Here is a 19,282-nt window from a genome sequence, read left to right on the forward strand (position 1 = left end):
TATCAGATGTACAAAATGATGCTTGAAACTGAAAAGTAGTGAAATATGCAACGTACGTATCATATCTCGGGTAAGACGGTGGATACGGCGATCCTGAGCCGAAGTAGTTGCGGGCCCCCAGCGGGAGCGGCTGCATGTGGGGCGGGACGTGCTGGGCCACGTGGGCCACGTGGTACCCGTCCCCGAACAGCGTCTTGGAATAGGGCGTCGCGCGAAACGGCCGCTTCATCCGTCGCCGTCGCCTGAAGTTCCCGTTCTCGAACATATCACCGCATTGGGGATCTACAACAATACTCCACTCACAAACCCAAAAAACTTTGCATACACACACATAGACGCCAGCATTTCGCTAAGAACATCAAGCGATGGATAATGCGGATGATCACACACGCTCAGCTGTTACATTCGCGAGGCCGATGAACAACAAAAATTGCGTCAGACATGACTAGCAAACATAACATTCAAATCAAAAGTAATCACTAACTAAATGAATTGACAAATCGCTATTTTTTGCCAAATGCCTATAACTAGCGAAATAACTCACCAAGGGTCCAGTAGTTTCCCTTCCTCTCCCCGCCGCCTTCTCTCGGTACTTTGATGAAGCATTCGTTCAAGCTTAAGTTGTGTCTTATGGAATTCTGCCAGCCCTTTTTATTTTTCTCGAAGTAAGGGAATTCCTTCGTGATGTAAGCATATATCTCGCTGAGAGTGGCTCGTTTGCTTTGACTGTTTTGAATGGCCATCGTGATCAGGGCAACGTATGAATAGGGAGGTTTTGTCAAAGCCTGTGAGGTCGGTGTTGTGGACTGAGGTTTCATTTCAGAGTTTCCAGGACTTGACGGAGCCGGTGGTTTAGCTTTGCTTTTAGTTTCATTGCTGAAAATAACATTTTGTTGTTGAAAATACTCATTGTAGGTGGCATCCTTTTTTTCTGGATATAAGTAGTTGTTGTTGTTGAAGTAAGACCTGTTATTGTTGGAATTGGTGTCGTCCCTAGGGAGTGGTGGTAAAGTTAGGGTTTGATACACGCGGGACAATTCTTCTTCGCTCTTGACTTGGGAATTCGGCGTATCTGCTTCACCGTTGTCTTGCAAACATATTCGGTGGTCGTATGGCGGTGTACCTGACAAAGAAAATTTACTAACTTAAACATTTGTTACATCTTAAATCAGACAAGATACGAGGAATTCAAGATTTTTAACTAGAAATAGAGTGCAGTAAGTACCTTTATGAACAGGACGGAGACGTGACTATAAGTAAGGCAACAGTTGGTCGGTTGGTTTGGACACGAGATCATATTTCAAAACGACTACAGCATCCGTCCAATACATAATTAAATAATACTTAGGTAGGTTACAAGGTATACAAGTCAAATATTTGAGTGTGGCAAAAACACTGATCGTAACACATTATCTGCAATGTCAGTGCCTACATTTATTTCAGAATGATTATGGATAATGATAATATTTTTTTATTTAAACATAGTAGGTACCTAATTTGTATTTTGAAGTGCTTTTGACATTTTCATAATGACCATTGCATTTTTCGGAATAAAAGTAATTGCAATAATGAATTTTATTGTTCCTACAAATTATTAAAATTGTAACTAAAGATACCTAAAATTCTTTTAAGAAAGTATGTATACTTATTGAATAAGTAGACTCAAAATAAAATACTATAATAATTTAGAAACGTTTAACGAAACGGTTGTTTGGTAGCCACCATCTACTTCTTGTTATTATTATGTTATTACATTTAACGCTTGAGATTTAGCCAATCTTACGCGTACGTGCCTCCCGATACGGTTTTCTCGGAATCCACGGCTAAAGTGCGCTCTACCTAAACAAGCTCTATACCTAACGTACCGTGTACATGGTAACCGAATACCTACTCCACACGTCATAGCTTATTAACCAAAAATATATCAGGATAATTATATCTGGGGTACCTAAATGTGATATTTTTGTTGGATTCGTCGTAGTCGGAGTCAACACAAGAAAGAGTTAATGAAAGTGTTGCCTCAGAATCAAAATATGAAATAAGTGCTTTATTATGGCTTCGCAAATCGCTTCTAATGATGGTTGTAATACTATAGAGATGAAATTTCCACATTTTGCATGTATATGGAATGCGTCAGTTAGACGACGCAGCCGGCTGCATATCGGATTCGAACGGCGCTGCGAGCACCGCAAGGTATTGTGTCGCTTACAGAACAATGCGTCGTATTTATAAAACATTAAAAGCCGGCGTATCGTTCGTGAAATTAATAACAAATAACAATTGTGAAACGTTAGTTCGGGAGCAGTGCGAATTACCCATGCCGTATAACTCGGCTTGCGATAAATGGTGGGATGGGATCTACTCGGTAAACCGGCAGATCCTTAGCGCCAAATACTAAAAAAAACTAAGAAACTTAGACTTTGTCAACGAAGTGGAATAAATATAAATTTACCAGTTTTTGACTTAAAATTTTTGAGACTTAAAAATTAAGAGCACTCGTCGATCAATGTAATTTTGTAACAGTTCGATACTCATTTTGTTTTTGTTTTTAGGAAATAATAATCACTTTGCTATTTAATACTCTTAAAATGTAATGATACATTGAGCCTACGCTTCATTCCATAAGTACAAAACTTTTATCCACAGCAACAACAATGATTGAAACAAACCTTTAGAAAATTGATATGCCAGGTAGGTATTTAAAGGTTTACCCCATAATTAACAACACGGAAAACTGACGATGACTCGATATGCTACCATACGAAATTTGCTGCGATTCATTTCACCGTGGATTTGATTGATACAATCTTTGACAAAATAGTCAAACATCGTAGTTATAGCAAACTCGGCCCACGTATGACGATTAAAGACGTGATAACTTATTTATAACATATTGACACAAATAAGTACGCCAACTTAGTAACATCAAACCGAGAAAACGGGAACATTTATAAAATATACTAGCACAAATTCGGAATAATAAATCAGAGCTACCCTAAAGGCAGGAAACGTAATCTTGGTGATCAATTAGCGAATACCTCTAGGCCACTATTATGTCATCAACGAAATAAGGTCTTACTGAACTTACAAAGTACAAAAAAGAAACGTATATTTTTTTTCGCAGATGGGTAATTTACATTGTGAATACGAGTACAATTAAGTTTAGTTTTAATTGGCGATATGGTTTTGTTGTTACTTTGAAACTTCAATATGGGGTAACTTTTCTCGTAAGCTTTCTTTAGCAAAAAAAGGTTTAAGGTTTAAAAATTTATATCTCAAAAGAAATTGTACATTTCACTTAAAATGAGTAACAAAGTATTTCACTTATAAAATAAACGTAGGTAGATCTTAAGCCAAGGGCGTACGGATTAAATTGTTCACCAAAAGCAAAATACTCGTCGGTAGACGTGAAAAAACAAGACAAAATATTAACCTTATTAAGTATCACTTTTTGACTCAAGTGTACTTAGAAGGCGAAGGACCTTTTGAGGATGTGGAACTTTAATATTTTTTGAATAAAACATGAATAAAGCACTTGAAAAATTATTTCAAAACCTACTCAGATTCTTTATATAAAAATACATAATATTGATTGGATTGGATATCAAAGGTGGTTCTGAAATGCATACAGTAGGTACATACATAGTATACCTATTACATGGCCGAATTGTATTTCATGAATTGCCTATTAGATTTTGACCAATGAACGAGACTTATCCCACCTATCATTCCCAGCAGTGAAACTCTTGAACCAGCACTTACAACTGACCATCAATAAAAATCCACCGTGAACCCAAGTTACACCAACTGTGGGACAGATAAGTTAGTCAATTGGCCCACAACAATGAAGTAGGTAATAAAATATTACTGAATGAAGACATAATAGGTATAAGTGTTGTTACAATTAACTGATATTGTTTTATTACCCGTTTTATGCACTTTATCCACAGCTAAGAATTTTATAATATTATGTAGGTATAATGAGAACCAATAAAATTGATAAGTAAATGCAACTTATGAAGGATGATTCAAGAGTCGGCCAATTATCGAAGTGAAGAAGCAGGTTCGTTGGTTCCAATGAAACCAAAAATGTAGAGTCCGATATAACACTGAGCTAACAAAATCCAGACTTGCATCAGGAGTCAACGGGTAACATGATACGTCTGAAATGTTTAGGTATAGTGAACATTCTGTAGGGTGCAGGATTGATATTTGTTACCCTGTCTACTACAAAACTTATTTGGATTATCACTGTTTCATACGTTATAGTAATAAATTGTGTTAGGTATCTTGCTAATAATGATCAGATATTCAAATTAAAGCTGTTGCACTTTATGAACAAAGTCAAAGGCACCTAATGCTCAAGAATAAGTATATCAGGTACTTAACTAGAACAATATTATTATACCGCAAATGTTATACATTTTTAAATAAATGACTAGGCATTTATGTTTCTAAGTGTGGACCCGTAGGCGTCGGTAAGTGAAAGTAAGTACTTTTTAAAATGTACGCTTGAAGTCATTGGGTTTGCGGAAAAAAGCAATTGATATTCATGAGAATAGAGAATTTCTCAGTAATACCAATTCACTTTTTACCGGCTACTCCAATTAATAAACCGGTGGTATGGTCATTCACAAACAATAATGTTAAGATAGGCACACTTTTAAATGCCTAAAATACAATTGCTGTTGTCTCACAAAGGAATGGTCAAATTCCATTAAATTCATAGTTAATTCAATTGATCAGACTCTCGTAAATAAAGCTGCAGACATATAAACTTGCGTGCTGGGTCCATACTCGTAAGCTTTTATTGTCTGCCCATTTTCAGTCTACAACATTATACATAGTTAAATATCTCAGTAAATACTTATGTAATGTAGCAGAATAGTTTCTATCACAATGAATCATTTCGTCATATCAAAAGGTTTTTTTACTTTACTACATGAAATGTGCCCACAGCACGAAAGCCGCCCCTTTTAAAGACTGAACAAAGAGGTATTAAAAAGTGGTAACGGCTTCAGTCACTTACGTTAAATAGTCGAACCCGATCCTTGGGTATTACTTAACGCGTCTACTGATAATGGCGTCGATACACTCGTACAAAAGGTAATTGTTCTCTCAAACAATAAAGTTTAATAACGCAAGGTTCTAGGTAAGCTGCGCGCACGCATTGTGCAAGTAAACCCGATGACGATGACTGTTATAGTTAGATAACTCTTAAGTAACGCCGTACCTAGACTTTTTAGCTTCGTGTTACTGTGTGACTCAAAATAGGACTAAGTAAGCAGCGATTCCACTAATACAATATGATACTTAGTAATGACACATCACAAACGGCAGAACGTTTGTCAGACAATAAGATCAATTCATTCAGTTGTTTGCTCGTCAGCATCCGTTATAGGCATTTATTTCTTACTGTTAAACATTAGAAGACCGCCGAATGTTATCTAAACTTTTTGTTTTGTAGACTACATTGGTGATGTTTTCAAAAATGAATTTTGAACTTGTAAGACTTCTTCTTACTTACTTCATGACCGCTCGTAACTAAACAGAACTACAATGTGCATTGTTTGTTTTGTTAGCTTGATATTTTGTGAAATTTTTACATAGGAAGCCATTTAATATTCAAAATTAAAAACAGATAAAAAATAATGATACACACAGCACGGATTGCAAGTAGGAATCACGAATATTCGGACTGACACCACAATCCACACTCAAAAATGAATAAAAAAACCCCGCGCCGTGCGCCCACGTGTTGAGAGTTTTTGCAAAAACATTGACTTGTGCCTATGGGGAAAATGATATAAGGTACTTGATACAAATAAGGCCTACGTTCTAATAAGGCCTATACATCAGAAAACACAGATAAACAAATCCAACCGGGATAATACTTCAAGGACACGTACTCGTATGCCCTACAACCCGGTAGAGAGCGAGAGCGTCCCGATCCACGATCCCAGCACCAATTGGCACGCGTTCTTCTAAGGTGGTGGGTGATTTCGTGCTCTCTTATAAAAATCTGGCGATTTCATCTTAAATTTTCGGTAAAATAACGCTGTTTTAGATTAAGCTTTTCTTAGTAATCGTTTCTAAATATTTCTTACTAGCTAATAATTACCTTAATTTGTACTACTGGCTATAGATGCATTATTTGTAAATTTTTAAAGACAACAAGAGCGAAATATCGAATAAGGCCTAGGCCTTATTTCAGCATGGTAGGCCATATTGGATACTTAAGTCAACACCTGATTACGGACAAATTCATTAAACTAAATGAGTCAAAGAGTAACTAAATATTTATTTAATAAGAATGTTACTAACAGCACAGAAAACAAAAGGAAACGGAGTAAAAAAAAAACTAAACCTGTAAAAAAAAAAGAAACAAAATACAAAACCAATAAAAAATAAGAAAAAAAAGCCGTATGTATAATTCTAAAGGATTAAAGCTGATATTATCATGCCTGTCTCGAAGACAATGTAGCAGATATGCTACCATAAAGGACTGCTTTTGGTGGTATCATAAAGATTGTGTAGGAGTTCGTAAAGATGATTCAGAAGCCTTTTTATGCCCTGGTTCTAACAAAAATTGAGATCTCATTTTGTTTACAAAAAATCAAGACTAAATGATGTTCCTAAACTGATTTATTTAAAAGGTTTTATGTCTAGGCCTTATTCGAACACGGTGTTTTAATAAGCCCTATACAAAAAAATAATATTATTTGATTTTGATATTTTTTTTGATAATTTAAGTAAGGAATCATTACTTTGTTACTACGAATATTTAATTTTATCTATAATTTATTTATTATTCTTAATAAGTGGAATTTAAGTTTATCTAGAGATATACAGTATATTTCTGTTTACTTGGTATGTAAAATTTTGATAACGCAAACAAATCGACGTGTTTAATGTTATAAGACCGCATTTTGTTTAATACAACCTCAATTTTAAGGTCTACAGGCATTTGAATCATATAGGCCTTATTCCGTGTAGGTGATTTAATAAAGCCAAAATCAGTGGTTTCGTAATTTGCTTATTTTGAATAGATTTAGTTAAAAATTGTGTTATTTTTTGTAATATTGCTAAAATTAAAGGATGGAAGAAGTTAATTAACCTTGTTTTTGTTGACTGGCGTTAATATTTATTGAAATATAAGCATTTAAAGTTAGGTAGGCCTTATTTGTATCAAGTACCTTATTTAGTTCCCGTGTTGCAATCACTGGAAAAAAATTGTATTTACTAACACGAATGTCAGTCAATGTTTACACAAAATGTGACTGGGTTAGGTAGAATAAAATAAAACCAATACTTTTTTTAGTATAAAAATATTACACATCCAAAGTTGAGTTTTTTAAACAAAGATAGTTCAGCTGGTCATTTTGTCGTAAAATAGAATCACACTCTTTTCAACCCCGTAGATGTCGTCGAAAACGACTACGGAACAAATGTACAACCATAATGGTAGTTTCCTCAAGTCTGACCAGCAGGAAAGTGTGTAGTGCCTCTAATGAATGAGAGGGTCGTGCTCCGTGTAGTGAAGATGATGATGATCTGATGATGATGATGATGATATTCTTTCTATTATCTTTTGCTTTCCTTATCCCTGTATGAATAATTTCTAAACACTTTCTTCGTTATAGACAGTAGGTAGGTACAAAAGTTTTACACATTGTTAGTAAGTACTTAATATTATCTATCCATATTATCATTTAGTAAGCATACTTAAACTTAATATCAACTTTGCAATGAAGTATTATACAATACGTATTAAGGGGCCCTGAACTGTTAGCTCTTTAACTTTGATTACACGTATCTGAACGAAGTTGTTAATAAGATTTGTTACTTATCTGGAAAATGCATCAAAATTTAGGTTAATTGTTTGTTACATATTTTGATAAGCATTAGGTACTTACGAGTATGACATAACCAAATTTTGAATAGAATAGGTACCTACTTACATAGGGTGAATATTCAGATAAGTAGGTGCTTCTGCACATCAAATCAAACCACGGATTAATTTATGAGCAACATTAAATTTTTTGATTACTAATTGAATTGGTCAAAGTAGAGCGCTCGACTCATTTGTATGGAAAGGAAAAAGACCTATTAAAAGGTAAAGTAAGATTTGTATGATATGTAAACGTCGTTAGTCGTAAAATCGTTTTAAATTCTTAATGCTTCCCTGAATTTATTGCGACTGATAAAAAGGTTCAATAAAGATTTATGCGTTTTCCATATTTCTTTTAATTAAACATATCTTCTAGTAGGTAGATAATGCGTGTACTTGACCGCGACGAGTCGATTAGTCGTTATTTCGGATAGGTATTGAAGATTGTTCTAGGAGTTATCCATCGATTTAAGGTTCCGTACCCAAAGGGTAAAAACGGGACCTTATTACTACAACTTGCTTTGTGTCTATCACCACGCTGTATCTCATCAACCGTGATAGCTAGACAGTTGAAAATTTCATAGATGATGTATTTTGTTGCCGCTATGACATCAAATACTATCACAGAATAAAATCCGTATTGGGACACTTGCGTGAAAGATACTAACGCGAAAGACTCTCGCGAAGACACAAGTGTGAAAATCCATTTGCGCGCATGGACGCTTGCGCGAAAAGACATGAACGCGAATGTCAGCCACTTAAATATTCATTTTATTGGTATTTACATACCTAAAAGTTTGTTTATAACCCTCGGTGCGCGAATCCGCCTCGCACTTGGCCGTTTTTTTATTGTAATCAGTCGCGAAGGCGCAGCGGGCGAGGTTAAGGGGACGTGACCGCTAGTGACGTAAGGGGCTCGATCGCCCGCCCGCTAGATACGGCGATGGTCGTACTGTAGATAAGCCGGCATCAACGCAAATCTTAGCAAACACCAATACTGTGCACGTAATAATTATGGTCATATTACTACGTTGCAACCAGTTTCAACTGGCAAACAATTCATTCATTACAGTCCAAGCTCTATCTAGCTACCTACAGAAGCTGCAGTGGTGGGAAAATCAACACAAATCTTGGCAAATACCAATATTGTGGACGTAATATTATGGTCCTATTACTACGTTGCAACCAGTTTCAACTGGCAAACAATTCATTCATTACAGTCCAAGCTCTATCTAGCTACCTACAGAAGCTGCAGTGGTGGGAAAATCAACACAAATCTTGGCAAATACCAATATTGTGGACGTAATATTATGGTCCTATTACTACCTTACAACCAGTTTGAAATGGCAAGCAACATTCATTGGAGTCCAAGCTCTGCAGACATTGGAGGATACAGAAGTTGGAGTGGTGGGAAAGAGAGATGGGATTAGTCCCGTAACTGGCATGCAACATCAATAAGTTTTCCGACTTGATACGCGACAGGGAGAATTGAATATACCTACCTACCTACAGCCCCATGATGGGGAGTCACTCACTAAATTGATTTAAAAGACTTAAGTTAGTATCTAACTGTGCAAACAAAATATTTAATATTTTCTTAAAAAAACAGCTGATTGATCCGATTTATTTTTTCGATTCTTTTATGCTTGTTATATTCTCTTTCGAACTCGATGAAATCGAATAAAAACTTTGATAGCAAGCAATAAATCTATTGCAGGATTCAGTTCCACTATCGGAATTAATTGTTTTATTTCCATCCTTAGATTTGGAGCAAATTTGATACAGTTTTATTGGGACTTGATAAAATATTATTTTTATCGATTAGTAAGGTTTAAAAAATAAAGTTGTTTTTATGAATTAACGAAATTGTAATATTTTTAATTAGTAACCTAATACAAATTTTCAACGTCAAACCATGAGTTAGAGTTTCGATTCCTGTTACACAATTTCTTATTTTATACCTTCAACCACATTTTATGGTGTTGAAATGTATTAAGAATCGTAAATGATAAAGCCATTGTAAATGAATTATCGGTGCGTATAAGTCAAATCGATTTCTTTCGATGTCAAATCGATTTAGGTGTAAACTGTGCTAAAAGTGCTAACATTAATGCTCAGTATTACACGTTCCTATTTGTACTGGATTCGTCACGGGCCACTTTACGATCACAATCGCAGTTCAATGGTATTGTTTTACAGAGAGCACTGAACATGGCCACCAGTGCTAGCCTATCTGTAGCCAAAAGGTTTTATCCGATACAACATGGGTTGTTCGAATTCAAGTTTCAAAGTGCGAGTACATTTTGAAATGTTTTGGTGGTTTAGGAAATCTGAAAATATTATGTGGTTTAAAACATCATCCGTTTTTAAACTACCGTACCCCCTTATCATTCATCATCATCATCATGATCATCATAGCAATAAAAAAACATTTTCCCGCTAAACTGAAAAGCATGACAATAAAAACAACTTAGGATTCTACGAGAAAATGAATGGTGTAAGAACACTTTGAATTCTAGGTAGGATTAGAACTTTGGCCGACTTCTGTAATTTTGTAAGACATCAAAACAATAACTACCTACCGATAGACCTTTGACATTACCAATCGTCAAGACAATTACTCACAACCCCCTTTAAAACGAGTAACTTTAAGAGAAATACATAATAGAAAATTGATAATAAAATTTGTAGTGTGACTACACTGTGTGGAAAGGTGACTAAAAAAGATTAAAATAAATCATCACAATCCACCTTGTATTTTTGTGAGAGCAATGTTTCTCAGTCACGAAGTGGGAGCGATAGACGAGAGAGAGTGCGATGTAGAAGATGCAGAACGGGAGGAAAATGGGATTTCTCATTGTACCTATCTAAGACAGACAGCTAAATACTGTGGTATTTAGTAATTAAACATGCCATTTTGGAGCAAAAATGTATCATCTGATATGCTGTGGACTACACAAATATTAGATTAATACAATATCATTGTATATTATTAATAATATCGATTTTGCGAGGAATTAAATCGGTACCCCAAACATGAGATTTACAAAGAAACATTAACAAAACTACAAACAAACACGAGTTTATCCTTTATTTATGAAATAGCTTTAATTTGTAAATAACATATCATAGATTGTTCATGGGAATACTAAGTTTATTAAGGCGATTAGAGTTCTCAATCCGCGTCAACTGGTCATTTACTCTTGTTTTACTGCTAGACAGAAAAAGTTGAATAAAATATATTATGTTATACAACAGTTCAAGGCCTACATTTGACACATTTGAATTTTCGCTACGTCTATAATAAATAAATAAATAAATGTATAAAATTCTCTTTGCCTAACGTAAAAACAGTTAGTACCCAAATAGAACTTAATAATAATGCAATCGATCTGGTAGACTCTACTGTATTTCTGGGTATTACCGTGGATTCAAAACTCCAGTGGGGCCCCCATATAGAAACTCTGGCGGAAAAGCTCAGCTCATCGGCTTTTGCAATAAAAAGTATACAGTCATTAACCGATGTTTCAACAGCTCGCTTAGTCTACTAGTCTACTTCAGCTACTTTCATAGCCTAATGTCATATGGAATCATGTTACCCATAACATGATTCCATGAATGGTGAACAAATATTGTTTCAAAATCCCAACCCCCAGCAAAGCTGCAGATTTTGAATGCCCCAGCAAAGCTGCAGATTTTGAAACAATATTTGTTTTGCAAAACGTGCGATAAGATACTTGTATAAAATGAAAGCAGAATAACTACTTGATATAAGATACTTGTATAAAAAGAAAGAGCGTCCCTTAGAGAATTGTTTATAGAAATTGGCATTCTCACGGCCGCTTCACAATACATCTTTAACTGTATTCTATTTATTCAACAAAATATTAATGAATTCAAAAAGAAAAGTGATATTCACCAAATTAACACTAGAAATAAAAATAAATTAGCTATACTCGCTTTTAGACTTAATAAAGTGTTTGCCACCTTTATGGGACAAGGTATCCATTTTTATAACAAAGTCCCTGATAAATATAAAGAGCTACCGTATAATAAATTTAAAGGTATAGTTGTTAATTGTGAAATGGAACGCGCTCGCGTCAGTCTATGAATTGTGAAACGGAACGCGCTCGCGTCAGTCTATACTTCCGACAACTTTTTGCATATTTTCGTGAATTTTGCTAATCTGGACTAAAAAGTGTTATAACTGGACTCCAATAGTGCTAATTCCTCGCAATTGCTGTTAACTCATTAAAAGACCAAAGTGTAAATAGTGAAAACAGTGAACAAAAATCTAACTGAAACCTAACCTCAAAATTTCAAAAAGTGAATTTCTCTCTTTCGTGTGAAATAAAAACAATGTTTGGAAGAAATAGCTTTGAAAACGGATAATTAATAAAGTAGCAACAATGTCGAACAACGACAATATAGTAAAACCATCTTGTGAACCATCCAAATCAGTTCTTGTAAACAAACAACTTGTTCAACAAGTGTTCCATAAGGGGCTATTTGATATGGCTACTCGACCCAAAAGTAATTCAACTGGAGATATACATAAAATAGCAGGTCCTGAAACAATTACCAAACAAAATACAGATAACTTCAATATCCAAACAAATAATTGCCAGCAGTCCCTAGAACAAACAGTAAATCATCCCTCCTCCGAGACTAGCGGCGATATAATCAACCAAGCTAAAACACATCATATCCATTGGCAAAAAGTTCCAACAATGAACCACAAAAGAAATCGCTCCCCAGAGCAAGCAATTAGTACCCATAAGTTTCAGAAAAGAAGTGAAACTAGACAACAAATGTTCAACAAAAACAGAGCAACTGTAGAAACCACTAATAGTTTCTCCCTACTCAGTGAAGACGTAGACCAAGAAGAAAATGATATAATCAATACAACAATTCCCGCCAAGCCAAAGAGAATTTCAAAACCACCCCCCTATCCATTTTTATAACAAAGTCCCTGATAAATATAAAGAGCTACCGTATAATAAATTTAAAGGTATAGTTAAAGATCACATGCTTAAAAAAGCCTATTATACAACTCGAGATAGACTTTTCTTGATGATAAGTCCATCCTGGGAGTCGGATTATGGTCCTTTCATGCTCGCACTAAAAAGAATTAAAATCGTGTTATGAAAAGTAATGTATAAACTAATGTGTCATGCTTCTCAATCTGGTGGACTGTTACTTAGCTTTATTATTAGTTTTTTTTTAAGAGATAACTTGGAATTGTCATTCTCACTAAAATGTCTCTGGGGTGGTGGCGTAGTGAGGCAGGTCGTTACATTCCCTCTAATATGGTCGAGTGAAGCGATGGCTGGTTCACTCGTCATGTCTGTGAACAGGCGCTGTTTTCGGGGACTGGTCAATCCAAATTATTTAAAGGACAATGACACAAAAGTGGTCCAAATGTCCACCACTAATGAGACCTATATTGGCTTATAGTCCATTATATAGAGATTAACTTTCAGTATGGGACGAAAAAAAAATAAGCTGTCAGTGAAAAGTTATGACTGTATGGAAAATTGTAGTAGTTTACGCGCTAATCTCAGGAACTACTGGTCCGATTTGAAGAATTATTTTTGCTATGGATACCCCATTTATCAAGCATGGTTTTAGGTTAATAACATCACCCTACAACCAATAGGCGGAACAGTAAAGATAAATGTTGTAAAAATGGGAAATATTATTCAAACTATTTTCACGCGTACAAAGTCGTAGGCACAGCTAGTATAATATACAAATAATATAAATTTCATCTATAACCCCGCGCCACTTGGAAATATCTTATAGTTATTATGAATCAGTACTAAGTAGACCATTTTACTACATAGGTCTCGTTAGTGGTGGACATTTGGACCACACTCCATACATTTTTGGTCATTGTCCTTTATGTATGCGAGTCATTTCTACTAGTAGGTATTTAAGTATCTTAATCTGTAAGTATAGATATTAGCACGTCACTACCTTGTTTAATATACCACGCAATTTTGTATACCCATTCTTATAAGATACACCATACAACAATGCATGGTAAATTCAGTGAATTGCTCCTGAATCGAATGTACCTACTACTGTTATTTCTATTTATTTATATTAACCGGCAGACAGTGGTGACTGAGTTTGTTGCGGCGCTTCTTTTCAGCACTTGCCAAATGTTGGTCTCGAAGCGCTGGTAGGGTAAAAAGATTATGAGACATGTAGAGGCTCCTTAAGAGCAAAATGACGATTTGTAAGAACTGCTTAGTCTAACTAAACAAATAAACAAATTTTGACTTTGACTTTGTCTGTGACATTCCATCGTCCGCTAATACAACTCGTATTATTGATTAGGACTAATTGAAACTATCTTCAACATGCGTGAAATGTGTAAATACTGGTAGTACATTTAGAGCATCGTTAAAACGAAGTATTGAATTACCTAATTAACTGAATCTGATGAATCAGTAAAAGATATTGAAGATTGGCCAAAAGGGCAAAGGTGACTTTTCTACACTAATATTATAAAGAGGAAAACTTTGTTTGTTTGTTTGGTTGTAATGAATAGGCTCAAAAACTACTGGACCGTTTTTAAAAATTCTTTCACCATTCGAAAGCTACATTATCCACGAGTAACATAGGCTAAATTTTATTTTGGAAAAACATAGGGTCCACGCGCGCGAAGCCGCGGGCGGAAAGCTAGTAGAAGATAAAACATCTCAATATTTTTTTGTAATTTAGCTATTACCGCTGCAATTTCGCTTGAAAAATAAGCAATTACATGAAATAGTGAAGTGACGCAAATTGGCTTCAATCTCAGGCCTCAAGGATCTAGCTCCCTGAAAATAGCAGCTGGTTTTAGTGCGGGCACACCGGACGGCATTAATGACCTGGCAATACACTCCCTGCACCAAACCTATTGCGCGGTGTTATTTCAGGGCAAGGCGATTAAATCTATCAGCGAATTTCCGGCAGCGCACGCTTGACACTTTTAATATCGACAATCAACCCGAGCCGCCGTGAATGAACAATGCTGGTCGGGTCGTAAATTAAATATTCCTAAGTTCGTGCCAACGTTTCAAAATGGGTCTAAAGACCCGCGGTCACACTGCGCTACACTCGCGAGCAGTTATAATAAGAGCGTTATGTTTCAACACGGCTGCGTGACACCAAACATTTAGCAGTTAACAAATTTATCAATGCATTCATACAACACCGGTATTGTAGAGGTTTCATATTTATGTTACTCTTATGTTCCTGTTAATAATGCTAATAAGTTCCTTTTTTAATACGCAATAATATTAAACTTTAAAACAACTAAGTTTCTCATCTTGCCCTGCCCTTGGCACTGTATTTTTACGACGGAACAAAAATAAATAGTTCAAGGTATTTTACTTAAATTGACCTCGATCCGACTAGCCGGATAGTCCATTAGGAAGTTAGCTGTGTCACTAATTAGTCGCAAATAATGTACAGTGAATTTTCTCCGAAATACACTCCCCTAGTAGTAATTCAATCCTTTTTCAACCTGCCGACCCGTAGACAAGAGATGCTATATTTACCTTGCTTTCCTTGTTTCACAAATAAATGTCTCATTAGGAATCGCGAAGAACTGTTTAATTAGTTAGGGATTATTCTTTTATACGATAACTATTTATCTTATAACAGCGTCTGCATGATAGGTTCATCTCCTGCAAGTAAGTCCTGAGCCTCCAATAAAAACATTTTATAAAACCCATTATTGCGTAACATACGGGAAAGGAATTCTTTTGGTCATTAAAGATCGCCCTTATTATATATTTATAAGGCCCATATTGAGAGGCCACGATTCCGAGCCGTAAGTATATCATCACTGGTACTTAACACACGATGATTGAAGATTTTCGTCTTTAGGCACTGAGGTATTTGATTGACTGAGGTATTGAAGAGGGCTATGCTAGGTGTTTCTTTACGAGATCGAATTAGAAATGAGAAGATCTGTAAACGAACTAAAGTCGCTGACATAGCCCAACGGATTAGCAAGCTGAAGTTAGCGTTAGCAAGCAAGCAATGCGCATAACTGACGGTCGATGGGGCAGCAAGGTTCTGGAATGGAGGCCACGTACCGGAAAAGGCAACGTAGGACGTCCACCCAGAAGGTGAACCCACGACCTCATAAAGGAAGGCACTGGATGCAGGCCGCCACCAACCGGCTATTGTGGAAATCATTGGGGGAGGCCTATACTCAGCAGTGGACGTCCTATGGCTGAAATGATTATGATGATGAAAGAACGCCCTTAAAACACACTTTACTCGCATTTAACAAGCCTAGAAAATATAAATTTGCGATGCCACGCGTAGTCAGTTTTCGTAACTATGCTACAGAACAAATAGAGGCAATGGACCGTTGTGATGGAATGAACTTTTAACACATCGACACTGCTATCAACATCCAAACCTCAAACTTTCCACCAAACCAATCTGGTGGCGGATTTGTGTGATTTATTTTGAAGGTTTCCATATTGCAGCAATACAATACTTGGTGTAGGTGCATTGAATAAGTGTAGGTGCATTGAATAAGTTGTTGTTAACTTTAAACAAGAACAACTTCAATATTCGATATTATTGCTATGTATTAAGCAAGATACCAAGTAACCAACGTTTCAACCGAACGCATTCCACGGATTTCCACTATTAAGTGTAATAGGTACCTACTTTAATTTCTACAAAATATTCAGAGCTATCCACAAGCTTTGTTTTAAAGTTTGTGGCTAATTTACACAATAAGCCAGTTAAATCGCGCAACAAGTAGCGATGCGATGATATACACACAAGTTCACTACAAAGCGACTAACAGTGCAAACAAACCACCCCTGATTGTGTAGCTTGCTCTAATTTTATTTACAGACACCCAGGGCGTGCATTGCATCCTAGGCATTTAGTTAATTTAGGCAAAACATACCTGCCACATGGTGTTTTACCGATTCTTTTGTTTGATCGTTCTATAGGGCTTATCTAGAAATAAAACAACGCCTACAGGCCCAGTTGGAAGATATCCATACTAATATTATAAATGGGAAAGTAACTCTGTCTGTCTGTCTGTCTCTCTTTCACGTCAAAACTACTGAACCGATTTGAATGAAAGGTACACAGATAGTCTAGAGCCTGAGAAAAGATATAGGCTACTTTTTATTGCAGAAAAGCTGTTGTAAGGGTTTAAAAGGGGGATGAAAGTTTGTATGAAAGTACTCACTTTCACGTCAAACCTACCGAACCGATTTGAATGAAATTTGGTACACAAACTGACCAGAGTCTGAGAAAAGACATAAGCTATTTTTAATGCGAAAAAGAAGTTGTAAAGGGAGATGAAATGTTAAATGAAGCAATTAGAATCTTGAAACTAATTTTTAGGCTTTTGGTTAGACAGAAATAAAAATTACATTTAAAGTATCTAAGAATGTTACGCTGAAGGGAGTAATAAAATTAAGGGAGGAAATTCGTCACTTTTGAAACTTTTTCTATTTTTTTCTATAGGGATACTCCCGACGTGATCCCACTGTCACCAAGTCAGGGTCTGATGATCGGATCCTAGGGAAATCGCGGCAAACCCTCAAATTTTATGGGCACGTATTACGTTTTCCTATTTTTTTTTCTTAAATTATTCAAGCATCTGAAATTCATCATTTCATGTTGAGCTGATGATGGAAGGCAAAACTCCTTAACGTTTACGGGTTGGAGGATAATTTTTTAAATATTACAGGTACGAATAGACCGAGATTTGTATTCTTTCAGGTTATTAAGGTTGGCTGATGATGGACGGTCATTTTAGGTTGCCAATTTACTAACCTGTAATTTGTAGGGAAGATGTTTTTTACACCTAACATGGGAAAAATATTGCGTGGCGCAGCACGGTGTAAGAGGGTAAATTCATATGCCTGAGTGTTCTTACTCTAAAGGTTCGACCAAAACAAACGCGCCATCGCCATCGCGCACGCGGGCTGATTTATGGTTAATTTAACTAAATAATGTTTTTCGTGACAAAAATTTTAAGTTGTTTTGTTATTAAATAATATGTTTTCGTTTAAATACATAGGTAGCTTATTTAAGTATTTACGCTCGTGTGTCTTATTTGTAAAATAATTAGACTAAATTATTAAAAGTGCCTACCCAAAGTCATTATTCCACGCGGACGAAGTCGCAGGCACAGCTAGTCTAAATATACATTATATACACTCAACATCAAATAAACCGCACATTCCGCGACGCGAACTTTAAAGATTTTCTTCTGAAACAATCATGGTGTCCCAGCAATATTGGTGTTATTTGAAAGCCCAATAAATAGGTATCCTTAAAGAAAAACACATTTAATTTCTTAATAAATGATTAACATATACCATAAATGTAACTTGAAAAATGACCTCACTTTGGGCTCACCTCTGGGATCAATTAGACCAAATTTTATGGTTATAAAACCAAATAATGATCACACGTGTCCTCCTTAACAGATGGATAGCGATTAATCCCAACTTAACAGTTTTATAGCCATAAAAGTTGGCTCAAGCGTAACTACCTATTTTTTGAAGAAGTGACTCTGGATCCTTCTAGAGACACTTTTTTGGAGTAAAAAACTTTCCTTTAATGAAATGAAGTTTAGAACTAGGCTTTTAAACGGTACCAATATTGATGGGAAGTGGGGATGCATACGTTTGAAAGTGCTTGTCGCGGGAGGTGCGATTTATTTGATGTCGAGTGTATAACTTAAAGGTGACTGACTGACTGACATAGTGATCTATCAACGCACAGCCCACTGCACGGATCAGGCTGAAATTCGGCATGGTACGCTAAGAAAGGATTTTATGAAACTCTACCCCTAAGGGGGAAAACGGGATCCACGCGTACGAAATCGCGGGCGGCCGCTAGTAACTAATATAACTAACTGAGATGAATGAGCTTCTTCCACCACTTCTTTTCAGCACTCCAGCCGATATGTTGTCCCGAAGTGGCGGTAGGGCAAGTTATATTTGGGACATGTATAGTGCCCTGAAAAGAGCCTACATACACCTCGGCATCAAATAAACCGCACCTCCCGCGACAAGCACTTTCAAACGTTTGCATCCCCACATCCCACCAATATTGGCACCATTTAAAAGCCTAGTTCTAAACTTCATTTCATTAAAGGAAAGGTTTTTACCCCAAAAATGTGTCTTTAGAAGGATCCAGAGTCACTTAATTAAAAAATTGGTAGTTACGCTGGAGCCAACTTTTATGGCTATAAAACTGTTAAGTTGCAATTAATCGCTATCCATCTGTTAAAGAGGACACGTGAGATCATTATTTGGTTTTATAACCATAAAAATTGGTCTAATTGATCCCAGAGGTGAGCCCAAAGTGAGGTCTTTTTTCAAGTCACATTTATGGTAT

At 36.0% G+C, this 19,282-nt stretch overlaps 1 protein-coding gene across 5 annotated transcripts in view; it reads right to left on the reverse strand.

Moving 5' to 3' along the window:
* Nucleotides 1-19,282, reverse strand: part of LOC114355823 (forkhead box protein L2) — a 58,380-nt gene that overhangs the window by 16,150 nt on the left and 22,948 nt on the right. For 4 of the 5 annotated variants that reach the window (XM_028308841.1, XM_028308842.1, XM_028308843.1 and 1 more), the window contains 2 exons: nucleotides 545-1,123; nucleotides 57-282 (listed from right to left, as the gene is read on the reverse strand). In XM_028308841.1, coding sequence (XP_028164642.1) covers nucleotides 57-282; nucleotides 545-1,123 — 805 coding nt within the window. The remainder of the gene's footprint in view (nucleotides 1-56; nucleotides 283-544; nucleotides 1,124-19,282) is intronic. The other variant, XM_028308844.1, reaches the window with a different exon arrangement.

The sequence above is a fragment of the Ostrinia furnacalis genome, unplaced genomic scaffold (assembly GCF_004193835.3).
Source record: "Ostrinia furnacalis isolate ACB-3 unplaced genomic scaffold, ASM419383v2 OfSCF2561, whole genome shotgun sequence".
Taxonomy (NCBI): domain Eukaryota; kingdom Metazoa; phylum Arthropoda; class Insecta; order Lepidoptera; family Crambidae; genus Ostrinia; species Ostrinia furnacalis.